Below are 14083 nucleotides of genomic sequence, written 5' to 3'. Positions count from 1 at the left end.
TACAGTTTTGTAAAATCAAACCTTCTGACCTCGAAGGAGGATCACATGCAGAAGGAAACTTTGCTCGTTTGTACAGTTGCTCAACAATTCATGAGACACAAATCTGAAATGCTAAGTCGTTGACCAACATTTATTCTTGTCATCAGCAGAGTTTGACAGGGTTAGCTAGTGGATGTCACACTTGGCATCGATTTGCATGTACTCAGCACAGACAAACAGATTTGGTTTTACTCATTTCCCTCAGTTCTGATTGTAAATGAGTTGCCGTTCTTCGCTGCACACCTGGAGTTTCAAGTGACAAGTACTTGGCACAGAGTCTCCTGTTTGTCAGGCAGGTGTGAAATCACAGTCCTGTTTTCACGTTTGTTTTCTACAAGATTTACCTCATTTTGATCCCGCCTGGTATTACTCTTTCATCTTGCCTTAGTGTTGATAAAAACAGGAAATTGATTCACATCCAGCCACGCAGGTGATTATCTTCATAATCAATGACAAGAATTTATACAAGGATTTGTGAAAACAGTCTGTCCTATTATTTCATGCTGCTTGAAAGGAAATCCATCTGATAATATCTGTTAAAACTTAAATGTGTTGTCTGAGTTTCCTCTCTTTGTATCACCACTCTCCACAGTTATGTATGCAGTACTGGCCCGAGAAGAGCTCGTGTTGCTACGGTCCCATACAGGTCGAGTTCATATCGGCAGACATCGATGAAGACATCATCAACCGGATCTTCAGGATCTGCAACATGGCCAGGGTACACTCACAGTCTTTACAGTATCTTTCCATAGTATGTTTTTTTTTTTTTAAATCAGCAGGTTTAAGGAAAAATGTGATGTTTTAATCACAACAATACGTTTTAATGCACTTATAATGTGCAGTAAGTGATTACGGCCCAAAGGAAGTCTTACTGAATTGGATTGGATTACTTGGACTAGGACTGGCTTCACTTTTGGTTAATATGTGAGGCACTATAATTTGTGTAAAACCAATAAAATGGTTAGCCTGTTTGAAGGTCTCACCTGAGACGGAGAAGACTTCAGGGTTTTTTGCAAAGTTGCATCGAAGTTGTCTTGCTGGAAATTCTTCTTCTCTTGCCCCAAACCAAAGCCTAATCAAATAGACTTTTTAAGTACTCATTACTTGAGTCAAAATATAGGTACTCCTGGTCAAATATTACTCCAATACAAGCGAAAGTTGCTCAGCCAAATTATTTCTTGACTTAAAGTACTGGAATACTTGCTTTTAAGAATACTGAAGTATTCAAACTATCTCAAAATGTTGTATTTTCACAAAGCATGAGTGAAGTCAAGAATACGTGAGTGTACATTCTGCTACGTTTTGTTTCATTTCGAAAACATTATTTACATTTTTAAACTCACATGCCACAGATTTCCAGATCTGCAACTCCAAAATAATAGGATCAATAATAGGAAACAACCATTAATACCTGATGACCAGAGAAAATGTCAGCCGTAGCCATCATTACCACCACTAAACAAACCGCCTGATCTGAGTGACGTTTGCTCTACGTTCAACTATGCAGACGTGCGAGGTACAGGTACGGCAACACCACTTAGACAAACCACACGCAGAACCGTCTTTGGGATCTTAGGAGAGAAAGGAAAATTCATCAGCTGACTTCAGAGCGAAAGTAGCGAGTAACGAGGACATTCATAGAAATGTAGTTGAGTCAAAAGTACGATATTTGTCTTTAAAATGTAGTGGAGTAAAAGTAACAAGTTTCCCCAAAAATAATACTCAGGTAAAGTACAGACAATTAAAAAAATGAACTCAAGTACAGTACTGGTTACTGTCCAGCTCGGAAATAAAGAAAGTCGGCCTTGAAGCAGAAGCTAAAGGCTGCCTTGATAAACAGATAAACACGTGCATCTGAGATAATCCAGATAATCCTTTAGTGATCCCCAGGGGGGAATATCGGGATCTGTTTGAGATGCCAGAAGATGGACATTTTTTGAAGGATTAAGCACAACAAAAATGTGGCACAACTCTTCGTTAGATATTATACAGAACATCCTAAAGGTATGTGGAAGAGGGTGAATAAGCACATTAGTTTCTTTGTAATCTCGCCACAGTGTCAATGCCAAGTGCTTTTGCAACTCCAGTACCACAAATTGAATAATTTAAACAGACTTGAGTTAAACTGACAGAGAATAATCGGCTGCCTAAAACAGACTAGAAACAGTAATAATAAAATAAACACTTTTCTTGACCTTTCTTGATATTTGACAGATCAAAATACAGTGTAACAATACACCCGGGGACAAAATGTAACAACACGTGAAAGGCATTTCTCATTTCAGCTGACCTTTACTTCCACTTAAGCATCTGTCAGTGAGAGGCCGCAGCAACCCGACTGCAGCGCTAACACTAGACATGAGCCGAGTCCTGCTTTAGCGAGAACTCCACAGAGAAAATGGCGGTGTCGTAGGAGGTGGTGCAATAACAACCGAACATTTTTGAAAAAATATCCTCCTCTTGTCTTCTCCCACCTTTGTTCTTACCTCACCTCTCTTTTTCCATTCACCCCCTTTCTTTCCTCGCCTCCTGCCTCCTCTTGTTCCTCTCTTCTCATCTCATTTTCTCCTCCATCCGTGACGGAACAACTCCAGAGCTTCCCCATCGTCTGCATGCTCCTATAGCACTTAGTGAACTCCCCACTACCCTACTCTCTATATTCTACCTCTTTCTCTCGCTCTACACCTTTCAAACACATCACCGGTGTAGCGTGAAATGGCTCATATCATCGCCACAACAGCACATCTCACACTGTGAGAGCAGCTCCAGCCTAGCTGAGTCTGTACGGCCAACCACTAAGCCATCAAATGAAGAGGGAGAGAGTGAGAGAGCGAGAGAGAGAGAGAGAGAGAACAGGATATACAAAGAGGAGTGATGAAGGGAAAGAAAAGTAAAGTGAGTACAGGAATGGGAAAGTTTTGAAATAGCTGTTGATTGGAAGAAGAGATAAAAAGATTGAGGAAGAGAAGGAAGCGGAGATGAGGAGGAATGTGAAATCAGGTATGCTTGGAAGAGAGGGAAGGAAGTGGAGGAGAAAAAGGGATACAGCTGAATCCGCTTGTGGTCGCAAATGTCAATGTGCATATGCATGTGTGCAAACCCAGCAGCAAATCAGTCTGACAGTGATGGCAGGTTTTTTGGTATTTTGGGCGGTGGATGCCAACCGCCTCGGGCCAGACGCGGAAAACATTTTGTCTGCCGTGAAATTGAATTAAACATCTTAAGATGTCCTCTTTGTCGAGCCCGATTCTGTTGCTTTAGGAACGCTGTTTTGTTCCGAGACGAGAACTAATTGGAGCACAACAGCATACTTACACATGCAAAGGGATTTGTGTATCGGTTAAAAATCTTTTTTACCAAATGAGACCACCGCTGAGAAGACTGGCAGCCACAAGGATGATTTGATGTCTTGTTTGTCCAGAAACCTGCTGGATGCGCCGCAAAACAAGAAGGGTGCTCTGTTTTGAGTTTTTTTTCCCCAACTCTTTCAAACTTGTTCACAGGCTTCAGAAAAAGAGCAAACCTTAACACCACACGTCCTTCAAGAGGGCCGATTTAAGATTAGTTGACAATGGTGTCTGGAATTGCTACAGCCAAGAAGTACAATATGTCTGTCTACAAGTAACAAGTTCAGGGACGTGGACTCCTGTAACTATGCAGAGGCTAAGCAAGGAAAAGAACAGAACATTTAGTGTCTGTATGACACACCAAAGGGCGACCTAGTGTATCTGAGTGAGATGCAAAAGCGTCAGTATTTGATGGTCTGGGATGACGCAATGTCTCTGGATCACAAAACCCAACAATCACAGGCTCTACGCCAGCACAAAGCCATTTTTGAATTTGTCAAAATAGCACCAGAAATGTCTGATCTGGAAGCAAGACCCACAAACATTTTGTTTTTGCAGAGGGTACAAAAGGATGTTTTAAAGTGTTAGCACTTGGTTTCACTTGTTTACCCATTTTTACACTCTCCATGGAGGAACTGCATGATGATGATTGTGGTGATGAAAGCTTTGGAGATAAAAATCCTTACTCTCACACTTCCCTCTCTCTCTCTCTCTCTCTCTCTCTCTCTCCAGCCTCAGGACGGTTACCGCCTGGTGCAGCACTTTCAGTTCATCGGCTGGCCGGCGTACAGAGACACGCCTCTCTCTAAACGCTCCATCCTGCAGCTGGTCAGGAGGCTGGCTAAATGGCAGGAGCAGTATGACGGAGGAGACGGGAGGACCGTGGTGCACTGCCTGTGAGTTCAACAAACACGGAGACACACACACACGCAGACGGATGCACAAACTTCATAAGTTGTAATGAAATAGCGGGAAGTCGCTGAAAGGAGGGCTGAAGGAAGCGATTCTCACTGGGATGATCGATCATACTTATCAATGATGAAGTGCACTTTCTCCAAAAGAACGCACACACACACGCTTCAGACAATAAAAACGTTCACTTCTCAAAGAACCACAGGCACACTCGCACATACACACCGACCTTTAAGATGATATTTACAATATATGGTGTGTCTAGAGTCGTCCATTTTTCTATGTTAGGTCATTCTTTCATGCTTTATTTTCCCCCGCAGATCTGTCAGACATACAGATGGTCTTAACAAAACATTTGTCTCAGTTCAGGTGTTTCTGAGGAGCCCTATAAGAGCTAAGATGTGCCTTGGATGATATGTTACAGATCGCCTTCATAAGAAGGTCTACAGAGTAACTCTTTACATTATGTCCAGCCTTATTTAAAGCTATTAATCATTATGTACAAAATGTAATTAAAGTCAAGGCCTCTAATTTCAGCTGTGGAGATTTGATGCACATCAAATATACGATTTTGCTTATACATTCCAACAACAGCTGCACAATACATGATATTTTCAGTGACATCACACTATGAATGCAACAAACACATTGCAATAAACTGCCTCAGACTAAGAAAAGCCCTTTTATGTGCACAAGCACACACAGCAGTTCCTGTCTGAGCAGAACAAATGAAGCTGATAATGAGGGAGGGAAACAGAGGATGTAAAATCTATCGACGAGCGATTACAGAGAACTTGTTAACAATTACACACAAACAAACACTCTCACACACACACATACACACTCCAAACATTGCCTCCAGCACATCACTGGTGCTTATCCAATCAGCTTCTTCTGTCACAGCTCATTGGGCCAATCAGAATTGGCATTGATTTTTGTTTTGTCTAGCTGTGAAGAGAGTTTAGTTTGCTTGCAGTGTGTTTTCTATCTATGTGTGAAAGAAAGTTTCAATACAAGCTGGTGTAGATAATAAGACACACTCAAACAACAGCGAATAATAATAGATAAGATACATACTCAGTTTATACTGCATTTTTATAGATTGTAGGTTACACAAGGCAACAAATAACAGTCACTTTATCGTCAATCACTACCTTCTCAATTAGCTGTGTTCCTTCTTGTGTTCCGTTCCTGTGATTTTAAACCTGGGCTCTCGGATGCGCAGCAAAACAAAGTCTAAAAGTTCTTGTTGTTTCCACTGACAGGCTCAGATTGTTATTCGAAGTGTCTGACAACATTACAGAAAGGATCCCTACAGAGATAGACCATTTTGTTAAAGCAGAAGATGATTTTTTTAACCACAAACAGACATCGCTCTCTTCAAACACACCAGACTCCATTGACAAAATGATCATTTTACCTCAAAAATCACAGGAGACATGAAACACGTTGTCGTCGACTACTTTCTTCATCATTTCCTTTTTGTGTTATAACATATGGTGTTGGAATGTAACTAAATTTGAAAAGTCACACAATAACACAAACAAACTGACTGATCAACGCAGCGTTCAACCAGTAACTCATTTGTTCTGCGAGCTTAAATTGCTGTTTTTGTTAATGGAGTCTGGTGTGTTTGAAGAGAGCGATGTAACGTCCGTTTGTGGTTTAAAAAAATAATCTTCCTCTGTAACAAAAAGGTCTCTCCCTGTAGGGATCCTTTCTGTAATGTTGTCAGACACTTAGAATAACAATCTGAGCCTGTCAGTGGAAAAAACATGAACTTTTAGTGGATGCATCAAGGATTATGTTGCAGCCATTACAGCCTGAACATATCTACTGGAAAATACCAAAACCTTTGGTTCTCTATTAGTCACTTGGAGCCCAAATTATGTAAAAAAAACTAGGGTCAGATAAAATACTGGAAGTACCAGTTAAGTTTTCAGCTTGAAGCTCTTTTGGTTTGAAACGGTTTCTTTCAGTGACAGTGTTGCTAGCTAAAAAATCACTAATAATGCTCATACAGAATCAATGGTTGACCTCACTGGCGTGTTATAGGAATATAGATAGTGACAGATATACTGTACATAAACCATCTTTGACCCCTGGTCACATCAATACGCATAGCTATTGATTTATTTCCTGTATGGGAAAGATTGATGGGATCATTTCAAATTAAAAGGGCAAACATACTGACATTTAAAAACTTCTTGCATATGCACCTCAAATTCTGCAAGAAAAAGGGTCAGTTTTACTAAAGAAGGCAAAAAGAATCCTCCCCTGCCTCCTGCCTGTTATCCTCTACCCCAGTAAATGTGAGTGACGGGGATACAAGCGCTCTCTGCTTCTGGCTAAAGACAGCTACACCGGCTAATCAGCCCCGGCTATTGATTTCACAGACTCAGTAATACCAGAGATAAGGAGAAACATGATGGTTCAATCAGTAGCTGGTGAAAATTGATTATTTTTCCTGCTCCTCACTTGTCCTGGAGGTTGGAGTCTGATGGGTCTTTAGAGCCGAGCACATGTCTCATTTTCAGAAAGTCACAGAGGGGAAGCTGTTGGAGAAACGTGTGAGACGCACTCTTCACACAGCAATCTGTCTGAGCTGCATTTATTTAAAGACGTATAGATATTTATACTAGATACTGAGCTACAGATAATATCTTATTTTTGTTATGTAGCAGTTTATATCTGAAATAACATGCTCCAAACGGTTGAAGGTTGTGCGTCATTGAATGTTTTTGCAATAGAAAAATGCACCATTAATGTGCCCACTTCTAAGCTGTGTTGATCAGCGAGCAGACTGTTGTTCTCCTGACTTTGACTCTCTGACTCTGACTTCAATGCAGAGTAGTTGGTGTGTGATTTTGGTGACGGCTGCCACTCCGCCTCTCAGTGTCTGAATGTTTTATTCAGCCTGAACACTGAAGGAATTCAGCTGGAACCAGCTGAGACGAGAGTCTGAAGCTCTTTTCATGGTGGGGGGTCTGACTGCTGACGGGCACTGCTCTGACTGCTGATTGAGCCACACAGTTAACACACAACACACACACGTCTGTTTACAGAAGTGAATCTGTGTTTGTTACAGAAAACTACTCTTTGTATCAAGTCTGAACAAGGAGAACCAATCTTTTCAAACGTCTTAAACCCATTAGTCGGGCTCTTACGTGTGCTCGAAGCAGTGGCAGGTCTCTTTGTGCCGCTGGTTCACTTTGTGACTTCCTGTCAGTCTTTGTCTCATTTCGCCTTTTCACAGCTTTTATTGTTGAACCTGTTTCACTTTGGGAACATTACAAAAAAATCTTTATTGTATAAACTTCCAGGGACCAACTCTGCAGTTATTTGCATTTCTGAAAAGCTGAATCTCACTGTAACACGGTTGTGTGCGTTATTCTCCAGTTGTGTTGCATCCTTTGTGCTATTTTAATAACATTTAACTTTGGATCTTTAAGAGACATTTTGCTGATGTATCTTATTTTTATCTTTCCGAGTAAAATCGCCTCCGGTTTGTGCGTTTTTATTCTCTGTGTCTGCCGCAGCTCAAAATCTTTCCTATAGAAACATGCAAGCTGTGTAGCAAGGCAACATTTTTGATGATTGTAGATATAAGGCAAGGCTGCAGTTGTTACTGATGTTCTCTCGGGGCTCTGTGAAGCTGCAAAATCAGTTGTTCTTGAGGCATTACTGAGGTAGAACTACAGATTATCTCAGCTTTTCCGCCTACGCTTGTGTCGCACTATAGCTACAAAAATAGGAACAAAGTGGCATCCCAAAATTTTATGCAAGGATGAGTTTTCCAGTGCTCTGCGGCTCCTTGAGCGCAATGCATCCTGGTACACGTAGGCGCTTCTAGCACAGCTCTGCAAGCGGTAAACTCTTTCAGAAGAATTAACACATTTGAAGAAAGAAGAAACAACTCTTCCTCCTCGTTTTCTTAAGTTTCATTGAAAGTTTTCTCAGTTTGGGGTTCAAAGGTTTCAACATCATTTTTTTTTAAACGCTGACACAATCAACCTGAGCACAGCAGCTGCACCAAAGCAAAACAGGAGAGCAGCAGATGAATAAAGAAATACCTGCAAGGAGACATTAAATTACACGATAAACACATTTAAAAAGCAGAGCTCCCAGGGTGATGAAAGGGGGAAAGAAAGTCCTGCTGTTCTCTGAACATCTCTCACTTCAAAGCAGCCGCTCGAAGCAGCTGGTCTGAAACACTACAGGTGTTTCATTCCTTTTTTTCAAACTTCCATTTTCTTTCTCCCCTTTAACTCATTTTATGATCAGCGGGAAGATTTTGGCTTACATACCTGTGTTTCCAGGATGTTGTTGTATGTTTGATGATGAAGATCTTGTGTCTTCCCTCCTTCCCCCTCTTCCTCCTCCTCTGCAGTACCGGCGGAGGGCGTTCTGGAACGTTCTGTGCCATCTGCAGCATCAATGAGATGATCCAGCAGCAGAACATCGTGGATGTTTTCCACACCGTCAAAACGCTGAGGAACAACAAGACGAATATGGTGGAGACCATGGTGAGCACAACACACATACGCGCACACACTTTTATCAGGAGGTGATTTTGTCAATAGAGCTCTGAGGATTTAATTTAACACAGGACAAAAGTTCAACTTCTTCAGACAAGCAGATAGACACCCTTTCTACACAAATGAATACCTACATATCTGCAAAATTGAAATAATTCCAAGCAAACACATCAAAAGAAAGCCAGCAAGGGATTAGGGATTTGGAAATCGTATGTTCTGATGCCGTAAAAGCAAACACATGCGGCATTATCAGAGACGGCTGTGACAATTACTTTCAGTCTGGATTAAGAGGCGACATGCAACACGTTCTCTCTCCCGAATCATCAAATACAGCTGAACAACCAATGGTCCTATGCCTCAAAATACGAAGATGTAGGAACTTTTATAGTGTCCATTTTCCATGTGCAGTCTCTAAAGCCGTTTTCCCACTAGTCAAAAAACCCGCTAACACTCGGCTTTTTTGCTTAATGGGAAAGGCTACAATCAGGATTCAGACCCGGGTCAAATGACTCTGCAGTAGACCCGGGTAATTATCACCTCGGCTCCGATCGGCATTAATGGGAACACAAAACCTATGTCAACACGCTAATCTCCGCCCCCCCTTTCCGGCGCGATGCTATGCTTCCGCCCGTCTTCGTCCAACCAGTGCTCGAACGTCGTTCCAAATTTGTCGGTGCCGACTTTGATAAGCAGACTGAATGAGTAATAGATACAATAAAGACTTAACCTGCGTAACATCTTTATTGTTTACTAACCCTGTCTCCGGCGCGTTTGTGACGTCAGGCGGTAGCGCAGCAGAAAAGAGACCGACAGGAGTATACTTCACTGGCTGCGGGAAAAGAGACAATCGGCATCTATAAGCAGGCGGGGTCTAAAAAACCTGCGTCAACACGCTACATTTAGGTGGGAAAGCAACAATAAATAAGCAACATATGGGGAAACTTTCAAAAGTAAACGGTCAAGTTAGCCATAATAAATATGTAACATCCTGCTAGACCGTCAAAATAAAGCTGCCAAGTTAGAGAGAATAAATATGCAAAATCTGGTGAGAAATTTCAAATAATGTGTTTTCGTAAGGGATAAAAAAATAAGCACAGTAATGTTAGAATTGCAAAATAAAGCTTGCTAAAAAAGTTTAATGTTTTATAAGTTTTGGACGTGCAACAATGACTTGTCAAGCTGTTGCTGTTTTGCACAAAAAGGATTTTGTTCGGATTAGGAAGATGACGGGGAGGTAAAATTCACATCCTGTCCTTTTAGATTCTTTGCAACATTATGTAATGTGCAGAAAAAAATATGTAAGACTTAAATAAAGAGAGTTTTTATCTTTCGCTTGGCATTGTATAATGAAGAAGTTGTTCTGCTGGTAACTAATGTTTGCTTTTGTTCCCGTCCCCTCCTCAGGAACAGTACAAGTTCTGCTATGAAGTGGCTCTGGAGGCTCTCAGCTCCTTCTGATTGGCTGTGGGCTGAAATCCTCTTTCCCGATTCGCCGTTGACGCTGCCTGCCATTCTCAACGCAAAACTGGTCGACGCAGAGCTAAACTGCCCGTGTCGACCCGAACCCAACCTGTGAGCATGTGTGCCTGTGTGTGTGTGTGTGTTTGTGTGTGTGTGTGTGAGAGAGAGAGAGAGAGAGAGAGTGTGTGTGCACTTGATTCCATGTGTGGAAAAAGAAAGGGCATGCTTGTATATGAGTGCGTGTGTGTGTGTGTGTGTGTGTATCTATATGTGTGCCTGGGACAACACACACACACACAACCTGTACAGAAGAGAAAAAAGCGACAGACACACACACTGCTGATTTTCATGTGTGTGGGGACTTTACATGCTTGTACAAAGAGAAAAGAAAACTGATATGTTAAAAAATACAAAATGAGATGTTTAAAAAAAAAAAAGCGCCACTTTTTCCTTCTTCTCTCTGTCCTCTGCTGGGCTGTGATGTGACGACTGTACAGTATCTCCTTTTTAGATCTATTCTACGCCTTGAATGTTGTCTCCCTCTGAAGGCTGGATGCACACTCCAAGATGCTTTTTTCGTTAAGCTTCAAATGCAATTTGGACCTTTTAATTTTAGAGATTTATCCAACAGAAAGAACTGAAACTAACTGGCTGAGTTAAGCTACGGTGTGGATTTTGTTGGCGATGATTCAGTTAGTGGGATCAAAGCAAAAACAGACACCTGTGAAGGTTTGGGGTATTTTCCTTTGAAATCACAGCTGATACGTTTCCCGCAGCGGGGCTGTTTTGACCGCCTCTCTGTTAGATGCTTTGGATTTTTGTAATTCAATAATTTCTTACACACATCTCACTTCTTTTCCTTCACTCTGCAGACGTTCTAACCTTATTTTGGCGGTTGTGCTTTTATTGTGAAAAACAGTTTACAAACACTGTTAAAAGAGGAAGAAGTAGCATGTTGCAAGCTACGATAAGTGGAGTCAAGTGCATGGTGAAGAGTAACAACAGCGTTAAATCCTTGAAGACCAAATGTCTCTTCTTTTTTTGGGGCTGTAAGAAGAAAATAAGTTTATTTTCCGATGGCTTTATGTTCAGTCTCCTTAAATCTTGTCGTGTGCATCCACCCTGACTGTAAATAAGATCAGACAACCACAGTCAAACAAACAAACAGACAAACATCCCGCACCAGACACAAGTCAAGGTTTTCATTTCAGGACACCGTCGCTCTTTAATTATCATTTGGAAACTGTCACATTTAGACGTGCTGTCTAAAACATTAAGATATATATTTTTGCATATTGTACATTTTTGCTGACATCCAGAGTGACTTACAGTGAGGGAAGCAGATAACCTTTTAGAGAGAGCGCGTCTGTTTGGGGATGTTTCGCAGCAAGCAGGTCGTCCTGTGTCTCTGATGTAATGAACTCGACTAAGTGTAACTTATTCTACTTCTTCGTCCCGATGGTTTAGTTTTAACACCTGCTTTGAAATGAAGCTGCTAAAAAAAACATGATGAACAAACATGGAGTTAAAGTTATTTACTTAAATAAAGACTCAATCCACCGAGTTTCCACCCTTTGTCCTGCACCTGACGGCAGGCAGAAGCAATCGATCAGCAGTACAGTGCAGCTTGTAGGTTGGATCTGCATTGGTTTTGATAAACTGGACGTAACCTGGCCTGTATGAATTGTGTATTTTCATTTTCTAATATTTGGTCTATACATTCGAGTTACCATGGTTACAATGCATTTTCCAAAATACATTCGAAATGACAGACAAGAGTGTAAACTTCTCCCCACAGTAATCACAAAGATAGACGTTAATTATTTTGGTTCAATCTATAAGCCGTGCTATTTTCCACTTCATATATTCAGGATACATTTCAGTTTCAAAGTAGCTTTGGATTAAACTGTTTTCCCAGCATGCCTTCTGTCACTAAAATGATAACACAAACTTAAAGCGACAGGTCAAATTGAATTGTCCTCTGCAAACAGAGGCTCAAATTAGCTTTTTGGTTGAGCGCACTGAGGTGGCCAGGTTTAAACATTTGTCTTACAAACTCCTCGGTGCGACAGGAAATGATTTCAGTTGGTGGTTGACCCCGGGGTGAAGAGGTCAGTTCAGGTGATGCTGAATATCAGCTTCCTGAATCTCCTGGTTTGATCAGACTTTTGTCCTCTAATGTTTTTCTCTGTCGTGCATTTAAAACATGTGAGGAAGACTCAACCTGTGATCACATTTTGTGGCACTTTGGGGGACTAAAGCTTGGTCAGTGTAATCAGAGCTAATACGGCTGGTTTATGAACAAAACAACAGATGTTCCAGACACCTTGGCCTGTTTTAGAAGAATCATTCACACCTATAAGTAAAGCAGAATCGGAAGCTGATATCTTCAAAGTAATTTGGACCCAATCATTCCAGCATAAGTTAGTATTTTGAGAATAAAAACCTCACAAAGCTGCAGGTGGATCTCCGAGTGTTTGTTTCATTAGCAAACTGTTCTTTTAGTTGTCGATACTTTTGGCCAGAACCGTTAAACTTGTGGCAAAATGTTGAGTCTGCGCTTCAGTTTTCTTTGTTTTCCGGAGTCCAGAAAGGCTCTTTAATGGACCTATCGAGACAAAGAGTGTCAGAGTGTTGTAATGAAGACAATGTGAATGCCAGAAATGTTGATCATTTTTCTTTACACTAAGGCTTTATCGTGTTGGCTCGGTTCACGGCCGCTCATGTGTATTATATATTTTGCTTGTTTTCTTTTTCATTTTATGTTCCTGAATTTGTACATTTCTTTTGTATAATTATTATTCTGATGATTATTTGTCTAGCAAAGTGTTGTTTAGATCTGGTGACGCCATTACCATTGGTTGTTTAGTTGTTTGAAATGTGGTTAACATGAAATAAAGGGACCAAAATGTTGAAGGGGATCTCCTGTCTCTTTCTTTGCAGGCTGTATTTTTCATTTATATGCATATATCCTGTCATTCTGGAGCTCATAAGTGTTCTTGCGTTTAGCTTTAACTTCATTTCAGGAAATGATTCACTTCTGTGCTAAATTCAGGCAGACCAACCACACGTTTGGACAAAATGTATCAACAAACAAAACGTCTGACAGAATACCGCAAACTGAAACACGTGTGACAATATGATGCTATCTGGATCTCGTTTTGTTGAGAAAGAATGTTAATCCATGTTATGAGTATAAAATGCCTAAAAGACAGCCTTCTCTTAGTTTTAGATGCCAAACTGAAAAATAAAAGTTAACTTTTTTCTTAAACATAGGGTCATTCATTTATTTTCAGCAGAGAAAGTGAACAGAGAACTACGAGGGCGCATTAGAAAAAAAGAAACGTAGTCGGAGGAGAAGAGTAATATTCCGAGAAAAAGGTAGAAAATTCCGGGATTTAAGTCTTAAATTTACCCCCAAAAATTGGCTAATTTGTAAGAAAATAACGGGCAAATTTATGAAATTATAAAGTAATAGATTTGCGAGACACAAAAACTAGTAAAATTGTGTTTACGGGAACCTTTTTGAGTCGCGACCCCCCAAAAAGTAGGTTGGGGTTCACGGCCCCCTCCCTCTCCATTCACCTGTTTCTCTTCTCTGCCCTGTTGGCTCTGCTGCTTACGCAGGCGTGCATGGCACCGAGCTCGGCGCATATTTAGCCTATTTTCTCTGCACACAAGAAGCAGACTTCATAAAGGGAGAAAGACTGAGCAACCCTCTACTGCAAAAACACACGTTTCTATGCTCCCCGTTTGCCCCAGGGGTTACCATCACACATGGAAGTT

At 41.0% G+C, this 14083-nt stretch overlaps 1 protein-coding gene across 1 annotated transcript in view; it reads left to right on the top strand.

Moving 5' to 3' along the window:
- ptprt (protein tyrosine phosphatase receptor type T) overlaps positions 1-13213 on the top strand; it is a 331706-nt gene extending 318493 nt beyond the window's left edge. The window contains exons 34-37 of the mRNA XM_069679080.1: positions 632-757; positions 4119-4282; positions 8689-8824; positions 10241-13213. Coding sequence (XP_069535181.1) covers positions 632-757; positions 4119-4282; positions 8689-8824; positions 10241-10294 — 480 coding nt within the window. The 3' untranslated portion in view covers positions 10295-13213. The remainder of the gene's footprint in view (positions 1-631; positions 758-4118; positions 4283-8688; positions 8825-10240) is intronic.
- Positions 13214-14083: the final 870 nt, after the last annotated feature.

This window comes from Semicossyphus pulcher, unplaced genomic scaffold (genome assembly GCF_022749685.1).
Source record: "Semicossyphus pulcher isolate SPU_LCO1_2020_fin unplaced genomic scaffold, fSemPul1.0.p SCAF_3, whole genome shotgun sequence".
Taxonomy (NCBI): domain Eukaryota; kingdom Metazoa; phylum Chordata; class Actinopteri; order Labriformes; family Labridae; genus Semicossyphus; species Semicossyphus pulcher.
This window is presented reverse-complemented; position numbering and strand designations above follow the sequence as displayed.